Genomic DNA, 20,217 nt, shown 5'->3' with positions numbered 1-20,217 from the left:
CTGTCATACAGAGAGAGGCTGGAAAAGCTGGATTTGCCTTCCTTAGAGGAAAGGAAAAAGAGGGGAGACATGATTGAAGTGTTTAGGACCATGGTGGGAGTAGATAAAATTGACAAAGAAGATCTCTTTTTATGGGATAAGAGAGCAACAAGAGAACACAGGATGAAATTGAAAAAGTCAAGCTGCTTGAAGGATATCAAGAAATATAGCTTTCCTTACAGAAGTATAGACTTTTGGAATAGCCTGGACAAGAGATCATCCAGTCTAAAAGCTTAAACGAGTTTAAAGGTTAATTTGACTTACTGAGAAACAGCGATGGGAACCCACGAGTATAGCACATTTTGTGTATATCACAATTAGGTATTTTAGGTAAATACATAAATATTTGGAATGACTTAGATGAAAAGGTGGCGCAGGAGAAAAACATTCATGTGTGTAAAAGTAGACTAGATAAATGTGGATATGGAGACAGGACAACACAAGCATTGCTCAATTCCTGTATACTACTAATAGGTTAATACAATTAGGTAAATACACTCAATCCTCGTAAATCGCTTGTTTATAAATCACGGATTCGTAAATCACGGCTAAGTGGCTGTCAGACTGCCGGCACCCTTAAATCGCTGTTAAGTCACGAAAATCACGGACCTAGGCACCGAAGTGGGCCTTTTCCAAGGAGAATCGTAAACCGCGGCATTCAATTTGAAAATCGCGACCCAACAACCAATCACCACCCGTCCCTGGTGCCAAGTGTGCATACTAATGCCACCACGTTGTTGTTGTTCTTCCCGCCAGTCGGCACACTACAAACCATTGCCATGGAGTACGAGATCTACCTGCCTTTTTTTTGTGCACCTTCCCCCCCACCTCCTACCTTCCATGGCCCCTCCTGAACCCCCGATGAAGCACCCTAAGTAGTATGGCATGAAGAAGCAGCCGCCGTTGTCGTACAGTCAACGTGTGGAGCTCATTTGTCGTGTTGAGAAGGGAGCACCCCCACCTCATGCTGAGAGGTTCTAAGTTCTTCCCAACACCATCCCACTCCATTCGCTTAAGCAGTATCGTCATAGGATTAAGGTGAGATCCCATAACATTGCTTATTTCTATTAAATTCTATTGAATATTCCTGAATTTGTATGTTTGTGTTTGATAGTGCCTAGATAGGTGTAGGTAGGGTGCTGTGGGGGGTGGTTGGCCAAAGTCCAGACCCAAATTCATTTTTCACATAAGAGTTATAATTTATAAACCACGGAATTTGTAAATTGCGGAAGTGGTCCAGACCCAAATTGCCGCGATTTACGAGGATTGAGTGTACACGCACGGACGCACACATGCACACACACACACACACTTACTTACTTCCAACAGCACAGTACTAGCACAATAATTCAGGTGACACTCAGAAATCGTGTCATAAGCAGGACATAACAGCCCAGAGATAACAAGAATAAATAATAAAAAATATTTAGTTAACAATGTATGGTAATCAAATTGTGCTGTGTTGCAGGGCCTGGGTGAAAATATCAAATCCAGCACTCAACCGAAGGAGGTGAAGACATTGGAAGGTGCCTATGTTTCCCAGGTATCATGTGGAATGGGACACACCATCATGCTGGTCCGCGATGAAACAGAGAAGGATAAGGAGATCCTGGAGAAGCTGAAAGAGATTACACTGTAGATACAAGAAATACTCAATTGTTTATTTTTGTATTCTATTTATTTAATATTTTATGTATTTATTTATTCATATTTTTTTAAAGGGAACCTTTATGATTTTTTCTCCAAGAGACAGTAGTGTACTGTATATGTTGTTTGATTGAGCCTATCATGTTGACTTTCAGTGTACTGCATCCAGTTATATAGGTATATTGTGGCCCAAGGAAACATCATTATAAGATCTATTACAGAATTATAATTGTTTTCCTATTACCACTATATTTCAGTTATTAGTTAAAGCAGTGCACCAGGGCACAGATTTTGGCTTATCATTTATCAGCCAAAGTTTGTGCCTCAGCATATGACTACCATGCAGTTCAATGCTGTCATCTCTTAATTAATATGGAGACTTTGTAGAATTTTGTGTAATTTTGTACAAGAGCTTTTTCATGATATCACTGTAGTACACATGGCAGCAGTTCACTGCTGCACTCATTAAGTTTGTCATACCCAGTGTATAACTGTTGGGAAGGTTTCGTTAGTTGAGCAGTTTAATCAGGTTTGTTGAACACCAAAATACAAGTACTGGTAATCTGATGACAGTATTAACTGACCAAGAGTTTTTTTTTTTTTTTTTTTTTTTTTTTTTTTTATGCTGTCTATATAGAAATTTGGTATGGAGTGCATCAGAAAATATTCCTCTGCCTCAGCGTGACACTTTGAGATTTGTTTTATTATTATTATTATTATTATTATTATTATTATTTATTTTTAAATGAGTAAATGAAAGTACAGTATTGTGTTTAGTACAATTCCCATGTTTCCCTTTCTGTAGAAGTTCTGTAGATAGGACAGTCATGAATAAACACACATGTCACTTTTATAATACAATTTTTGGAATGATCACAGGGATCAAATTATAGTGTGCAGTTCAAATACCAGAGTCTTGGGTAAAATACCTTGTGATCAAACGGTAACTACCTCTTCTACCTCGTGCTAGATGGAGGTCTGTACAGCTAGGTATTGCTGCTACTAGCATCATTTACAAGTAATGCATGAGAATGTAGATGGTATGTGTTTTTGAATGAAGACTCGTTGGTCTAGTGTGAGATTAATGAGTGATTTGTGCATTGTTTAATTTTCTTTGTTTCCTCTCCCTCGGTCCAGGTGCTTGACTAGGATAGATGGGTAGACTTAAGGGTATTTGATTTTTCAGCAATGGAAGCACTGGTATCCTTAGCTGTCAGCCATATCAGTGGAAAGGTTTACAATTGCAGAATTAACGTTACAAAATTAAGTTTTCGTAGCCTTTTATCTGTAAGTATGCAGTGAATTTACTCGATTAATTAAAGTATTAGCACAAGTGTTCATTTTGTTGTCCGTTTTGAAGATAAGCAGATTTTGTTTAGGAACATGAATTCATGAGTTGTTATAGGTGTATGTTCAGTTATATGATATTATTTCTGTAGAATTAATGATCATGTTTCACTGACAAGATTTGATTTTTTAAATTGTTTTTCCATGATTATTGTCTTTTTTCCATGTATGATTCATTGAATTGGTAACATTTAAACACTGATTACACAGCCTTTGAACAACAGTTTCTTGATTCTTAGCAGATAATACCATAGATGTAGGTCGTTACTGTAATCATCCCAATTCTGTCTGCCAATGTTGCATGAGGTTGAGAGTTTGGGTATGGGTAAATTTAGAAATAAAGTGTACGTACTATTGCAGGTATAGAACGTTGATGTAGAAGAAATGTGAGGTAGGGACAAAGCTTTATTCTTGATTGGTTTTGACAATGAACATTCTTCTGGAGCTCATTGACTAAACCAGGTAGGATTAAAGTTATGTCTCTAACTTATACAGTATTTCCCTACATCACGTTCCTAAGTCTTTCCTAATAAATCAGCATTAATCAGAAATATCTGACTTCCTGAAGATCCCCTTTGTAGTTCATTTGGAATTAATTACAGACTAAATTCCTGAATGATAGAGGTAGTAGGTTTAAAGTCATAATGTTGAATATGAGGAATTCCAAGAAGTTACAATTGCGAATTCATCATTAAAAAGATAACGAAGAATAATTGACTCTCTGCCGAATCAAGAATTTACTGTTTGCCTCTGTGATTGTCAGTTATGAAGAACTAGTAATTACGTACTCTATTTATTAGTACTGTACTGAGCTTATGTTAACCCTTTGACTGCTAGGATTAATCTTGTGAGACTAAACAATGTGGCATTAGATAGAATAATATACCGAAGTGTATTTATAGCAACAGAAGATAGCTTTAACTCTTTGACTGCTGAGTTTTCTCCTCAGTATTGAAATGTCTGATGTTAGCCTGACTATACGAGTAGCAGTGAAAGGGTTAATGGCTCATTTTAGAGGATTGAGTCAAATGCTAAGGAATTTATATTACTGCCATTGGAAAATGTGACCAAAGTTTCTCTCCATTGAACACCTTTGATCAGAAGACATTGTTTTTAATCTGTTCTTGCTACTTCTTGATAATTTTATTCAATATAAGAAGGACTTTCAGTAGGTAAATGGCTAAAGTAATTGTTTAACTCCTATTGTTTGAAAAATTAATCCTTACACAAACTGCAGGAAATTTCTAGGAAATAGCAAGAATACAAAAATGATGTCTAACAGAAGGATTAAACTAACTTGATAGTGTGTACCCATAGCCTACAATATTGGTTCATGTACAACAGCAATAAGTACTTTTATATTCTTTATGACTCAGTCTGTCTCTTCTCTGTTTTTAGTAGGTAGTTTTCAGGATTATTGAATTTTACTATAAAAGCAATTTATTGTGATGGTATTGGAATGGCTTACTATGTAGCAGTGTGAAATCCGTCCCTGTCTTCAGTTATTGGGTCATGAGCAAAAAAGTTCATGGGAATGGCTGTAGGTGTATGGTAGGTAGAGCAAAAGTTGGGGACAGTCTATTGTAGTCTGCACAAAAAATTGATGGAATGTATCTGACTAGTGTGTAAATGGAGTTTAGGAAGGGACCAGTGATTTTTTTATGGAACACAACAGTAGGAGGGCAGAGAGAGAGAGAGAGAGAATGAGAGATGTATTAACATTCCTTCCTTTTATTTTTCCCCTCTTGATCATTATACAGTATTTATTTTCTTTCAGTAAATTACCAAAGTATTGAAATAGGTACAATACTCAGAAAAGTATGTAACTGATAAAATAAATGAATATTTATGTATATTTTTGAGTATATACCCATTAAATTTTTGTGAAGCATTGGGAGAAATGCCCAGAAGCTATGAAGTGATTGTAATGGGGGATATGAATGGAAGAGTAGGCACGAGTCTTGAGGATGACATAATGGGTTATGGAGTACCAGAAGAAAATGATAATGGGAAGAGACTAAAGGATATGTGTCAGGAGAGGAGGTTGTGCATTTGTAACTCATATTTCAAACACAGAGATGCACATAAATATGCATGTTAGGTGGGGACACTCACAACCCACTCACTTGTTGTAGTGCTGCTCTCGGGTGTCTGCCCTTTCCACTCCTCCGTCCTTCTTTCCATCCATCCTCTTCTGTCTTTCTGTCCTTCATTCTTTCTTCTGCCTGCAGATGACTTTACACTCCCTCTTGTGTCTTTCTTGCCTTCATTCTTTCCTCTTCCTTGTCCCTGTGGGTGACTTTACACTGAGTGACAAACCAAATGGTTTCCTGTACACCAGGAAACCATTTATTATGCTGGGTGGTAACCATATAACCAGATTTTGGCTCCTGGTGGTTTAGTGGGTTTTAAAGGTGCTCCAATCGGATTGAGCCGGTGAAGGTTTATGTCCAAGGGATGGTCGGGGTTTATTGCTCACGTAATGCCACTCAGGGATGCATGAGGCTGGTCACTCTCATCTTAAATGCCAGGACCAACTTTCCTAGCCCCGGGCTCCTATGCTTCTCATGGGGCAACGTAGGATTAGATGATGGATGGATATAGAGAGAATGGGGATCGTGCTTAAAGAAGCCTGATTGATTACATGCTCGTAGAGAGGTCGATGACGAGAATGGTTGCTGATACGAGGCCCGTGAGAGGACAGTGTGAAGGTCCGTCAGATCATATTATTGTTGTATGCAAGATCAAGCTGAGAGGGGTGAGGTGGATCAGGAGAGAGAGGAGCAGTCAGGGAGAAAGACTGAAAACTGAGAAACTGAGGATCAAAGAAATGGCAGATGATTACAGGACCAAAGTAGAGGAGGAGTTAGAAATACTAAATTGGAATGAAATGGATATGGAGAGCCTGTGGAATGCATATAGGGATTCCTTAGTTAGGAATGCTAAAGTGGTGTATGGTGTAGCAGGAGTAACAACAAAGAAGAAAGGTATGGCATGGTGGGATGAGGAGGTAAAGAAAATGGTGGAGGAGAAGAGAAAGAAGTGGCTAAAGTGGTTACAGGACAGGGGTTCAGTTGAAATAAGAACTGAATATGTTAAGAGCAAGAAGCATGTAAAGAGACTAGTGAAGAGGAAAAAGGAGGAGGTAAATGAGGATCTAGGAAGAAAAATGAATGCGAACTACTCTGAAAATGAAAGCTATTCTGGAAAGAGGTGCAGAAATGTAGAAGTGAAAGTGGAAAGAACTGTGATGGTGTGAAGGATGTAGGTGGTACATTATTAATCCATGGAGATGAAGTAAGGACCTGATGGAAAGAATATTTTGAAAGCCTGATGAATGGGAATAGAGAGGGCAGAGCAGCTGTAAACATGATTGGTTTTGGGCGTGTGCAGAGAAGGAATGCAGTACCAGGAGACGTGACACTCGCAGAGGTGAAGAGTGCTGTGAAGCGGCTGAAAAATGTGAAAGCAGCAGGAGTTGATGAGGTGTATGCATAGATGCTTAAGTGTAGTGGAAAGAGTGGAATGAAATGCTTGCTGGAGATATGTAAGAAGGCATGGATGAGTGAAACTGTGCCTGCAGAGTGGAAGAAGGCTGTGATTGTACCCTTGTACAAAAATAAAAGTGAGCAAAGTGAGTGCAAGAATTATTGTGGCATAAATTTATTGAGTGTGGTAGAGAAAGTATAAGGAAGAATTATTATAAAGTAAGAGAGGTATCAGAAGTCCTTGTGAGTGATGAGCAGGGTGGCTTTAGGAGTGGCAGAGGATGTGCGGACCAAATATTTACAGTGAGACAGATGGTAGAGAAGGCTTGTGAGAAGGACCATGAGGTGATTATGATATTCATGGATCTGGAAAAAGCATATGACAAAGTGGTCAGAGAAGGATTGTGGAAAGTTTTGTGCATGTACAGTGTAGAGGGTAAGCTGCTAGGTGCCATCAAGAGTTTTTATGATGATAGTGAAGCATGTGTAAGGGCTCATGGGCATCTAAGTGAATGGTTCACGATCGGTGTGGGTGTGCGACAAGGTTGTGTGATGTTTCCATGGTTGTTCAATATATATATATGGATAGGGTGATGAGAGAAGTAAAAACAAGAGTACTTTAATGGAGAGAGGGATGGCATTGGTAATGAATGGTGATGAATGGAAATCTCAAATTTCTTGTATGCTGATGATGCAGCACTGCATGCAGGTACCAGACAAGAACTTGGTAGGGTAGTGCAGAGTTTTGCTGATGTCTATAAGCATCGTGCCTTGAGATTAAATGTAGAAAAGAGTAAAGTGATGGTTATTGAGAGAGAAGGTGACACCCAGTGCGATGTAACAGTGAATGGAGAGAGACTGGAATAAGTGAGAGAGTTCAAATACCTGGGTACAGTGATAGAAAAGAGGAAAATGTTCTAAAGAAGTTGAAAGTAGAGTGACACAGGAAGAAAAGTAGCTGGTTCAATGAAGGCCTTGATAAGTAACAGAGGCTTGAGTGCTGCAGCTGCATGAGGCTTACATGAAGGAGTGTTAGTGCCAACTCTAACATATAGATGTCAGACTATGGTGTGGCATGAAAATGAAAAGTCAAGAGTAATAGCAGTGGAGATGGGACTGCTGAGGAATGTATGTGGAGTACAGAGGGTGGATAGGATATGAAACAATGATTCGTGAAAGATGCGGAGTGAGGAAGTTGGTGGACACCAGAACTGAAGAGAGTGTACTGAGATGGTATGGTCATGTGGAGAGAATGAATAACAGTAGTGGTGAAAAAGGTATATCTGAGGGAATTCGAAGGAGGGAGGAGGTGAGGTAGGCCAAGGAGAAGGTGGAGAGATATGGTGGATGAACATGCGAGAAAGAGAGGTTTGGAAGTCAGTAAGGCTAGGGAACTGACAGGAGATCGAGCTGGCTGGATGAATGTTGTGAGGAGAAGTGCATGATCAGGGATTTTGGCACCCTTGTTTAACATGGTAACGTCTGGATTGACTCTATCGGATACGATTATGTGAAGCTACAGAACGTGGTGAATGTTTTTGGTGTATCCGATAGAGCCAGGATTCCGGGGGCTTGAATGATGAGTGAATGGAAGTGTGGCCCATTGGATTGGGCAAATTTGGGCTGTCTGGACATTGCTACTCCTCACCCTGCCCTATGGTGGGAAGGGAGGTGCGGATGATGATGATGATGATATATATATATATATATATATATATATATATATATATATATATATATATATATATATATATATATACAAGTGCTCTTGGGCCCTTCGGGCCCCTCGCACTTGCTCCTGCGAAGGGCTCTCGCATTTATGTGCTGTTCTAGTGTAATGTTGTCACTTGGGTTTTTTTGCAGCTAACCAATTGATCGTGTTATTTGCAGCTTTGGAAATGGAACCCAGTTCATTTTAGTTCTACCTCTGGGCAGCAAATTCTATGGAGATCCTATGGCAGGCTTTGGGAGCAGTGTCTTCTGGTCAAAATGTGATCGCTTATTAAATATAGTAAAAGTTTTACAATCGTGATGAGACCAAGTTTTTTCACATCAGCGAAATTTTTGCGATTTTTGTGCCAATTTTGGTGCAATTTGAATATGTAGTTTTGGCTGCCCAAAATACACACACACACACACTTACTGCTATAGTATATTATATATACATATATACTGTACAGTATGTATATATATATATATATACACACATCCATCCATCCTACATTTTCCCATGAGGAGCGTAGGAACCCGGGGCAAGGCAGTTGGTCCCGACATTAAAGATGATAGTGACCAGCCTCACTTATCCCTGAGTGGCATTACATGAGCAATAAACCCCAACCATCCCTTGGATATAAACCTTCACCAGCTCAATCCGATTGGAGCGCAATAAATACCCACTAAACCACCAGGCGCCAAAATTCGGTTATATGGTTACCACCCAGCGTAGTAAATGGTTTCCTGGTGTACAGGAAACCATTTGGCTTGTCATTCAGAGTAGAATCACCGAAAGGCAGAAGGAAAACGAAAGAGTGAAGGAAAGAAAAACAGAAGAGGGAGTGTAAAGTCACCTGTAGGCACAAGGACAAGGAAGGAATGAAGGACAGAAAGACAGAAGAGGATGGAAGGAGAGAAGAATGGAGGAGAGAAAAGGGCAGACACCCGACAGCAGCACTACATCGAGTGAGTGGATGATGAGTGCTCCCATCTACCACAAAATATAAATATATATATATATATATATATATATATATATATATGGATGTGGATATGATAGGAAGCATTATGATAAAGACATTGAGGTGGTTTGGCCATATGGAGAGGATGCAGAGTGAGAGATTGACAAGGAGAGTGTATATGATTGAGATGGAGGGGGGCAGAGGGAGGGGGAGGCCAAGGATGAGGTGGAGTGATGGAGTGGAGAGGTATGTGAGACAGGGGGTGTGTGAGCTGGGAGCATGGCAATGAAATGGCAGAGGACAGGGCGACATGGAGACGATTTGCTTGTGGGCACTTCTTACGGGATTAAGGAGTCTGGCAGTAGATAAATAGATATAAATTATATATATATATATATATATATATATATATGTAATCATTTTCATCATCCAATCCTGTGTTGCCCCATGAGTGTAAGAGCCCAGTGCTAGGCATGTTGGTCCTGACATTTAAGATGAGAGTAACCATCCTCATTCATCCCTGAGTGCCATTACATGAACAATAAACCCCAACCATCCCTTGGCTATAAACCTGCACCAGCTCAGTCCAATTGGAGCACTATAATTTGGTTATATGGTTACCACCCAGTGTAATAAGTGGTATCCTTGTGTACAGGAAACCATTTGCCTTGTCACCTAGAGTAGAGTCACCTGTAGACAGAAGGAAGAGGAAAGAAAGAAGCAAAGACAGAAGAAGAAGGAAAGAAGACAGGGCAGACATGTGAAAGCAGCACTACATACATATACACTCAACCCCCTGCTGTCGTGCCTAATTGGTCACAGGAAATGCGCGTGATAGCTGAATACGCGATAGCTGAACTGAACAATCAATGGGAAAATTTCTAATTGGTTTTTCGGTGGCCCATTTTTCTAACTTTTAACCACTTTATGCCTACGATTTCCTGCCAATCTCTCCTCTAACATGAAATAAAGCATTATTATAATAATAACAGTATAATGAATAAGTAAACAACATAAAAGGCCATCAAACTTTTATAAGGATTACGGCTTGGGTGGTTTGATGGGTTCCGAGGCTTGGGAGTGGCTTAGTTGCCGCCAGATCTCTTTGGCTGTCTCCATTTCTTCAGTGTCCACAGCTAAAGGGGGTATCACATGGTACCTTATATCAGGAATGGCTGAGGAACATTTAAGTGGAACAAAACTTGGACGCTATCACACACATTCCTCACACTGTCGTCAGAGCCCTGTCTCAGTTGTAAACACATGATTACTTTATCGACATCAGTTTTTTCGGCATAAGAAATATTAACTCTTTATAAGGGTTTCAAAATGATTGATATTTATTCTAAAATACAATATTAATAAGTATTCAGTGTTTTTCAATGCTGTAGTACAATATATTCTTTCGAGCCGAATGGGTTTTGGTCACTGTTTTGCCCGTCGTGTCTTCGGCAGGAATCCGTTCAGATGCATTCCAAATCCCCATGCTATAATCGGGAATTTTACCACGTTGCCGTTCTGATTAACCATCGTATCCTCTGCAAACCTCGTATGAAGTGCCGTGTGAATAAGTTTCGCTTAGCCTGTCTTCAAACTCGACACGTGGTAGCGGTCTTGGGGTGTGTGATAGCATGTATGGTTGTGCATTTGATGTGTGTGTGCTAGCAGATAAGCGTGATAGCTGAACGTATGATAGCAGGGGTTTGAGTGTACATACACACACACACAATATATATATATATATATGTATATCATTTTTCGTTTTTCAAAGGCTCCAAGATGCTTATATAATATTGTTATATATATATATATATATATATATATATATATATATATATATATATATATACATATATATATATATATATATATATATATATATATATAACCATATATACACATATACACACTAAATATATATATCTATATCCATCTGTCTATATACAGTATATATATATATATATATATATATATATATATATATATATATATATATATATATATATATATACCGTATATATATATATATATATATACAGTAATCACTCTAATATCCGGACGCCCAATAACCGAACATCCCCACTAACCGAACCTTATCGTCCTGGGATCAAACATTCCCAAAATGGTCCGAAAATCCAAAAAAATTGGAAAAAAACCGATTTTTTGCCGGGTCCGTAATTTGAACTTGCCGCGCGCGCCGCGTGAGAGCATTGTTTTGGTTCGTCATTCCTCCGACGTCCGATAGAGCGCGCTGCATCATCCCCACTTCCCGCCTGTCTCTCACCGCGACTGGACCTGCGCTGTTCGTCATGGCTGCCCACGTGCTCGCTGAGGTGGTGGTGCCGTACTTGCAGCAAGGCCTCCTGCTGCTCTCTGCCCTACTCGTAGTGTGTGTGATGATGGCCCCGCCTCCTGAGAAAAGGAAGAGAGTGGTGTTGACTCTGGAGAATAAACGGGAGATATTGGAGAAGGTTTATGCGGGTTGGTCTTCCTCTCGCATTCTCCGCGAGTTCAACCTGGCCCGGTCGACTTTGTTTGATATCTAGCGTTCCCGAGACAAGCTCATGCAGTACACGGCTGACTTCTCGTCGAGAAGCAAACGCAACGTGGAGAGGAAGGTTATGTTTACTCCCAAGTATGCAGAGATCGACCGCCTCCACGTTGATTTGGTATCGACAGCAACGTGCAGCTGGTGTGATGGTACGTGGAACGGAGCTGAAGGCTGCTGCTGAGAAGTTTGCAAGGCTTCACGACGCCCTAGACTTCAAGGCATCCGAGGGTTGGCCTTCGCGTTCAAGTTGCGACATGGCCTTACTAACCGTAAAGCACATGGCGAAGCATTGGACGCTAACGAGGATGGAGTGGACGAGTTTCGCACAAGGTGAAAGGCTTGATCGACAGGGAGGGCCTCACTCTCGGTCAAGTCTATAACGCTGACGAAACTGGCCTATTCTATCGTCGGTGCCAACGAACACTCTCGCCGATGAGACGGAGAAGCGTGTACCTGGCCGCAAGCTTTCTAAGGAACGGATATCTGCTTTGTGTTGTGCCAATGCTAACGGCATGCACCGGCTTAAGTCCCGTTATTGTTGGCCGTGCAAAGCAGCCTCGGTGCCTTCGTGGGGTGATGGATGTCCTTCCTGTCGTATGGTACCATTCTTTGAAAGCATGGTTCACAGCTGTGATTTTCAAAGACTGGTTTCACCATCACTTCACAAGGAGGTCATACATTACCAGACGAAGACACTGGGAATTCCTCGCGATCAGGTAAAGGCTCTCCTTCTCCTCGACAATGCACCTGCCCACCCGTGCGACAAGGACTTGGTTGCTGAGAATGGCCGTATTAGGTGCATGTTTCTGCCACCTAATACGACTGCTCTCATTCAACCAATGGACCAAGGAGTGATCGTGGGCAACAAAGCGCCTGTACCGTCGGAAGTTCCTGGACGAGGTGATGGTGGTTCTCGAGGACGAGGACGAGCGCAGGGAAGGACGTGGACACTCGAGGCAAGCGGACTTTTGGAAAACCTTCGCCGCTACAACATCAAGTCTGCGCTGTACAACTGGGTTAGTGCATGGAAGGAAGTCCCTGTGAAAACTCTTGAAAATGGTTGGTCTCGTCTGCTTCTCGGAACAGATGTGAGTACGATTTCCTAGGGTTTGACGTGGATGACTTCCATGCACGGCTGCGTACGCACGGCGACGATGTTGATGTGGACGATGTTCGTGAGTGGTTGGACGATTTCGACGAGGGCGATCCTGGGTATCAGACGTTGTCTGATATCGAGATCGCGTCTTCGGTTGCTGGTGTCAGTCCCGAACTTGAAGATTCCGACGACGAAGGCGATGATGATGCAGACTCGCCCAGCAGGACACTACTCCAGCCATCCCCAAGCTGAGCGCACTCCGGGAACATCTAGAGTTCGTCCTAGACTACCTGGAACACCCGGACTGCGACAGGGAGATGGGGCCCTGGGACTCGTGGAGGAAGTGCGTGCTTTCCGGCAGCGCATCATCAATCGCCAGAATCGTCGGTCCTTGCGTCAGTCAACGATTGACAGTTTTTTCAGGCCCGTGACCCCGCTGTGCCAAGCCCTGGTTCCACTCCGTTGCCTCCCCAAGACAGGCCCTCATGCTCCGAGCCACAGCCCAGCACATCAGCTACAGTGGAGTCACCGTCGACGTGAGTTTGCGGCTGTCTTCAGAGTCTTCTGTAGTCGGTACGCCATCACCACTACCCACCGATGCACCCCTTGGACGCCTGCCAGTGATACTCGGCTCTGACAGTGAATAAACAGCAAGAACTTCTCCACTAGACCACACGGGAATTTTGAGTGTTGTGCAGTGAAAAAACGGTGTGTTGTGTTAAGGTTTTCAAGTTGGGAGAAAAGACTAAGTAGAAAAGAAATTTTAACGTAACTAACCTTCTTTGTTTTGGCTTTGGAAACTTAAAAAACTTGGGAAAAGTTAATGTGCAACACTTAAATTTAATGGAACATTATTTGGACTAAAGTGAACACTGTGAAAAGAATGGACTTCTGTGTGTTAGTGACTAAGTTCAGTGCAAGACTTCAGGAAGAGTGTAGTGCAAGTGCTTCAGGAAATCGCTCTTACTGTCAGAGTCCGAGAGGAGGCGGTTATTCATCGAGGTGGCCAGGGACTTGCTGTAAGTAGCCAGAATGTTTCATGTTGTACTATTTTCCATACTATATTTACCAGAATGTTTCATATTGTATTTTTTCCCCATACTATACTTACCAGAAAGTGTCATACTGTACTTCTTTTCCATACTAAACTTACCTCATGCATGTGCAGTAGGAATGGGTTTTTCAGAGTTCGGTTAGGTTCGGTTAGGTTAGGTTCGGTTAGAGTCCATAAGTACCAGAATGTTTATTAATGTATGAACATACTTCTAAACCCACATTTTATGTGTCTATTGCATTTATTTCAGTCATTTATGTGCCTTATTGGTGTGATTTGGGTGTTAAATAGGTGCTATGCATGTCCGGAGGGAGTTGTATAGGTGTTTCTCTGTGTTAGGGTCCGTAAGTACAAGTCCATAAGCTGGGGCCCAATATCCGGACAAAACCAATATCCGAACCTACCGATGGCTCTATTGATCCGGATATTGGAGTGATTACTGTACATATATTTGAGTTTTATGCCGTGTCCCCATTTTTCAATAAGGGCTAAGGCATTGCACCTGGGTAGAGGACTTTGGTTTTGGAGCATGCAGCACTTTATGACTTGATGCCCTTCTTGATGTCAACCAGTGACCCTTGCTTGGACTCGAACCTCCGACCTTTCAGTTAGAGTGCCATAACCCACTGAGTCATGGCTGCTACAACTAGCTAGGTGACAGGAGAATGCTACCTCTCCCGGCAAGGCAGTTTACCTGGGTGGGGCACGAACTCACGACTTCCGTCTCAGGTCAGGCACTCTACCACTGAGCCGCCATGCCCCCCATATATATATATATATATATATATATATATATATATATATATATATATATATATATATATAATATATATATACACACATTTGTATATTTATTATATGTACTGGTATATTATACATATTTATATGGGTTGAAACAGGGATGTGTCATGTCTCCATGGTTGTTCAATCTGTATATGGATGGGGTAATAAAAGAGATAAAAGGTAGGGTAGTGGATGTTGGAGTGGCCCTAGTGAGAGAGGGTAGTATTTGGAAACTCCCTGTACTGTTGTTTGCAGATGATAATGTGTTGTTAAGTGAAGACGAAGCAGAGCTGCAAGGCTTGGTGGATGAGTTTGGGAGAGTGTGTAAGAAATGGAATCTAAAGGTGAATGTAGGAAAGATTAAAGTGATAGTCTTTGAGAGAGGTGAAGTCAGTGAATGTACAGTGAGGTTGGATGAGGAGGAAATGGAAAATGTGAGTACAGTGTATGTTTAAGTACTTGGGGATTGTGATGAGTAAGGATGGAAGTTTGGAGGGTGAAGTGCTTGAAACAGTACAACAAGGAAGAAAGGTTGCTGGTTCCTTGAAATCAGTGATAAGAAACAGGGAAATGAGCATGGAAGTGAAAAAGTCACTACATGACAGTATTGTGATACCAACTCCAACGTATGGAAGTGAAGCTTGGACGTTGTTGGAAGGACACAAGTCAAGAGCAAGAGCAGTGGGAATGAGTTATTTAAGAGGAGCCAGTGGAGTCACATGGAGACAAATGAGGATATAAAGGAGCGTTGTGGCGTGGATGTGGATGTGATAGGAAGCATTAAGAGGAACACACTGAGGTGGTTTGGCCATGTGGAGAGGATGGAGGGTGAAAGACTGACAAAGAGAGTGTATGTGAGTGAGGTGGAGGGGGGGAGAGGGAGGAGGAGGCCGAGGATGAGATGGAAGGATGGAGTGGAGAGGTATATGAGAGAGGGGGGTGTGAATTGGGAGCAGAGCAGTGAAATGGTGGGGAACAGGGTGATGTTGAGGCGATTTGATTGTGGCCACCCCGTACGGGATTGGGGTACCTGGCAATAGATAGATAGATAATATCCTTTCTCTTCTTTCTTTACTTCATTCTTTCCTCGTCCTTCTGCCATGGATGACCTTACACTTCCTCTTTTGTCTTTTTTTCCCATTCCTTCTGCCTATGGGTATCTCTGCACTGAATGACAAGCCAATTGGTTTCCTGTACATGAGGAAACCATTTACTATGCTGGGTGGTAACCATATAACCAAATTATGGCACCTGGTGGTTTAGTGGGTAATTGCTGTGCCCCAATTGGATCGAGCCAGTGACGGTTTATATCCAAGATGTGATTGGGGTTATTGCCCACGTAATGCCATTCAGGAATGAGTGAGGCTGGTCACTCTTATCTTAAATGTCAGAGCCAACTTGCCTGGCCCCGGGCTTCTATGCTCCTCATGGGACGACATAGGATTGGATGATGGATGGATGGATATGTATGTTCACTCTCATCTTAAATATATATATATATATATATACAGTGAGTGCTCACAAAACACAGGAATATTTTACCCTGACGCTCCCCCTTTATGGGAATTCTGTGGTATAGGGCCATATGTTTACATGTTAAAGGGTTTCATGGTACCTGAGCCAGCCTGAAGTTCATACTTTGGGGCAGTTTTCAGTTTTTTTTTTATTCTAGGACATATACCTACCAAATAATGAGCCAATTGGCACACCCTCTCCTTCTTTCCGGTTGCAGTACATCGGCAGAAACCTCACCATCATTACCGTAGCAGGGTCAGACACATGTATCCTCTTGTCCATGGGTGATCCTCCATATGCCTGAGCTGTCTTCAGAATGACTTCCTTCTTGCCGATAATCATATGAATGGTGGACTCATTAACTTTGTAAAATTTTGCAATGTCACAGCTCCATTGTCCACTCTTCTTCCTCTTGATGATATCCACCTTCTGCTCCTCCATTAGAAACTTCCAACATTTTGCAGGGTCATGGTGTGGCAGCATGGTTGGGCTGGGTCAGGTGGCCAAGAAAAAAGTATCATACAGAGCACGTGTGCAGCCAGAGAACTGGAAGAGGGTAGGTTCAACTGGGGCAGGAATGCTCAGTGGACCGTGATGACGCCCCTTGCAGACACGTGATAGCAATGCATCAGGCTGACACAATCCGCGCTCTGTCTGTCACCTGCCGCATTGTGTGATTTCCAAGCATAGTTTTATGCCTGGTTCTGTGTTCTGTCTATTATTGGCCATGTAGTGTGACTTTGAAACATAAACTGGGGACTCCCGCTGCGTTATGTCCATCGTCACCGCATAGTCAGGTGCTGTAAAAAATTATCATCTTCCTCTGACTGCATTATGTCTATTTTGTTCTGTGTTGTGACATTTTTGAGACACAAAGTAGCATCTCCTGTGTTTTGTGAGAATCACGCTCTGTGACCACGTGTTACGCGAGCACTTGCTGTATACATATATATATATATATATATATATATATTCTATCTAGTTATTGCCAGATGCCTCAATCCCGTTCAGGGTGGCCACAAACAAATTGCCTCCACGTTGCCCTGTTCCCCACCATTTCACTGCCCCGCTCCCAACTCACATCCCCCTCTCTCATATACCTCTCCACGCCATCCCTCCATCTCATCCTCGGCCTCCCCCTCCCTCTTCCCCCCTCCACCTCACTCACATACACTCTCTTCGTCAGTCTATTGCCCTCCATCCTTTCCACATGGCCAAACCACCTCAGTGTGTTCCTCCTAATGCTTCCTATCACATCCACATCCACACCACAATGCTCCTTTATATCCTCATTTGTCAGCCAGTCTCTCCATGTGACTCCACAGGTTCCTCTTAAATAACTCATTTCCACTCCTCTCACTCTTGACTTATATCCTTCCAGCAACATCCAAGCTTCACTTCCATAACTCATTTCCACTCCTCTCACTCTTGACTTATGTCCTTCCAGCAACATCCAAGCTTCACTTCCGTACGTTAGAGTTGGTCTCACAATACTGTCATGTAGTAATTTTTTCACATCCATGCTCACTTCCCTGCTTCTTATCACTGCTTTCAAGGAGCCAGCAACCTTTCTTCCCTGCTGTATCCTTTCAAGCACTTCACCCTCCAAACCTCCATCCTTACTCATCACACTAGCCAAGTACTTAAACGTACTCAGTATATATATATATATATATATATATATATATACACAGTAAAACCCCGATATATGATACCCCTAGATGCGATACCTTGGCTTAGCGATGGGGGTAGAAATTGCATCAGGCCCCGATACCTGATGGGCGAGCCCCGGTTTAACAATGGGCCCCCCCGATGTCGCGCCTGCAGACCGAAATTTTGAATCGCGTGCGTTCCCGCGGCCAGCTGAGCCCGCCCGGCTCCCAGGATGCGCAGAAATGCTCGCGCAGGCCCCATACCCATCGCTTGCCCCGCGCTCACCCATATCGTTCTTCTTGTACTGGCCATCTCAGAGTGAGGATCTCCCTTACTCTCGCCTGCCACGCATCGTACTGCACCACCAACATTATGCAACTTGCTATCACAGCACATTGTAACTATGTTCGAGAAGTGCCGTGAGTAGAGCAGTGGTTCTAACCGTGTGTGCAGTGTGATACTGTGTGAATTTTAGCCAAAATAAGTGTGATCATGTCTGGTAAGGGTGCTGCACGTGGTGGGGATAGTGGTGGTGCTGGTAGACGCCCTAGTCGTGGTGGTAAGCATCCTGCTAGTGGTGGTGCTGGTGATGTTCCCACAAAGAGTGTCTGAAAGACTGTGTCCCTGGAGGTGAAATTGGAGATCCTTAAGTGGCACGACAAAGGTGATGGTGTGTGTTCTATTGCCTTGGCTCTCCAACTGGCCCAGTCGACTGTCTCCACCATCATCAAGAAGAAGGAAGCTATTAAGGCTGCTGCTGGGGAGGTTGCAACCTTATTCGTCTCCCGTATCACCCGCCAGCGAGAGCCCGCGATGGAGGAGCTGAAGCGGATGCTCCGCACGTGGGTGAAAGACAAGAACCGGCGCAAGGCGCCCATGAGCCAGGCTATTATTTGCACTAAGGCTCACTTGCTCTGGGTCGAGCTAAAAGTAAGGCATGCGCTTGATGAAAGTGTGACCTATAAGGCTAGCCATGGGTGGTTTGACCGGTTTAAGAGGAGGGCAAGTCTCCACCATGTGAAGATGTAAGTGAGGCAATGAGTGCAGATACGGTGGTGGCAGCAGCGTTTCGTGATGAGCTGAAACGCATCATTGTGGAGGGTGGCTATAGTGCGAAGCAGGTGTTGAATTTTGACGAGACTGGGCTCTTTTGGAAAAGAATGCCCTCCTAGACGTATCTCGCAACGAAGGAAAGGTCTAAGCCAGGATTGAAGCCCTCGAAGGACCGGCTGACACTGCTGCTGGGGGGCAACGCCGAGGGCGACCTCAAGTTGAAGCTGCTCCTAGTCTGCCACTCGGAGAACTCCAGGACTCTGGTGGGGTATGTTAAGGAGAACCTTGGGGTTATCTGGAAGTTGAACAAGAAGGCTTGGTTGACTTCAGATATCTGTTCATCATATTTTCACTCATACGTCTCTTATGTGCTGAAGAGGTATGCGTCTTGTGAAAATCTGGCAAACATATTTCTCTTGGTGGTGGATAATGCGCCTAGCCACGCACTCATAATGAAGGAATGGGCCAGGAATATTGAGGTGGTGTTCCTACCCCCCAACACCATGTCTTTGTTGCAGCCAATGGACCTAGGGTGATCACTGCCTTTAAGGCCTACTACCTCTGCTGCATGATGAAGCAGTTGGTAAGTGCCTGCGACAGTGACGACGGGACAACAGTACAGCAGTTCTGTAGAGGGTACAACATACGCGACGTCCTGGAGAATATAACTGCAGCATGGGACGAGGTGAGCCAGGCGACGATGAATGGTGTGTGGCGGAAGCTGTGGCCAGTGCGTGCACTCCTTCACTGGTTTCCCCGAGGGCATGCAACCTCTGCCTGTCCAGCATGTGCGGCAGAACATTGTCAAGTTGTCGCATGAGGCGGGCTTGGGGAAGGTCAACGAGGATGACATGGAGGAGGTTCTCGAGAGCCACAGGGAGGAGCTCAGCAACAAGGAACTCCTCAATATGGGGATCCAGCGGGCACACCAGGAGGCAGAGGAGGAGGAGGAGGAGGTTGTGCCTGAGGTCCGAGCTCTCAACATCAAGATCCTGAAGGAGATGCTAACGAAGGTGGATGAGATTATAGACCTTATGGAAACACATGACCCCTCCCAGGACAAGGCAGGGACACAGCTAATCGACTCAAGGAGGGTATGAAAGTGTACAGGACAATGCTGGAGGAGAAGAAGAGGGCGGCCAGGCAGACAACGATCACAGCCTCTTTTAAGCAGGCTCCCTCCAGGCCAGCAAGTCGCATAGGATCTCTTCAGCCCTCGACAAGCAGAGCATCTCCCCAACCTTCAACCAGCAGAGAAACACCAAGGGATACCTCCCACCGAGGACGTGCTCGGCCCGTTTTGTTGGACCTAACCT

The 20,217-nt window shown here is 43.2% G+C and overlaps 2 protein-coding genes across 2 annotated transcripts in view; both read left to right on the top strand.

Annotated features, from left to right (window-relative positions):
* LOC145413150 (protein RCC2 homolog) overlaps window positions 1-1,799 on the top strand; it is a 227,766-nt gene extending 225,967 nt beyond the window's left edge. Inside the window, exon 6 of the mRNA XM_080282875.1 lies at window positions 1,508-1,799. Within this exon, the coding sequence (XP_080139001.1) occupies window positions 1,508-1,678 (171 nt within the window). The 3' untranslated portion in view covers window positions 1,679-1,799. The remainder of the gene's footprint in view (window positions 1-1,507) is intronic.
* A 14,877-nt stretch (window positions 1,800-16,676) lies between these two features.
* LOC145413249 (putative CENPB DNA-binding domain-containing protein 1) lies at window positions 16,677-18,877 on the top strand. The gene is made up of 3 exons (XM_080282979.1): window positions 16,677-16,751; window positions 18,023-18,166; window positions 18,479-18,877. The coding sequence occupies exons 1-3, from the start codon at window positions 16,677-16,679 to the stop codon at window positions 18,875-18,877; spliced, it is 618 nt and encodes a 205-aa protein (XP_080139105.1).
* Window positions 18,878-20,217: the final 1,340 nt, after the last annotated feature.

This window comes from Coenobita brevimanus, chromosome 95 (genome assembly GCF_032717465.1).
Source record: "Coenobita brevimanus isolate Jiangsu-jjx chromosome 95, ASM3271746v2, whole genome shotgun sequence".
NCBI classification, from domain to species: Eukaryota; Metazoa; Arthropoda; class Malacostraca; order Decapoda; family Coenobitidae; genus Coenobita; species Coenobita brevimanus.
Note: the sequence above shows the minus strand (reverse complement) of the source record. Positions and strands in the feature narration are given on the sequence as shown.

What these genes read in the sequence shown, in the direction of transcription:
- LOC145413249 (XM_080282979.1), top strand. Translation starts at nt 16,677, where the DNA reads ATGGTTGGGCTGGGTCAGGTGGCCAAGAAAAAAGTATCATACAGAGCA. An exon ending in AGCCAGAGAACTGGAAGAGG is followed by an intron (nt 16,752 to 18,022) that starts GTAGGTTCAACT and finishes TCGCGCCTGCAG; the next exon opens with ACCGAAATTTTGAATCGCGT. An exon ending in CTTGTACTGGCCATCTCAGA is followed by an intron (nt 18,167 to 18,478) that starts GTGAGGATCTCC and finishes GTGTCCCTGGAG; the next exon opens with GTGAAATTGGAGATCCTTAA.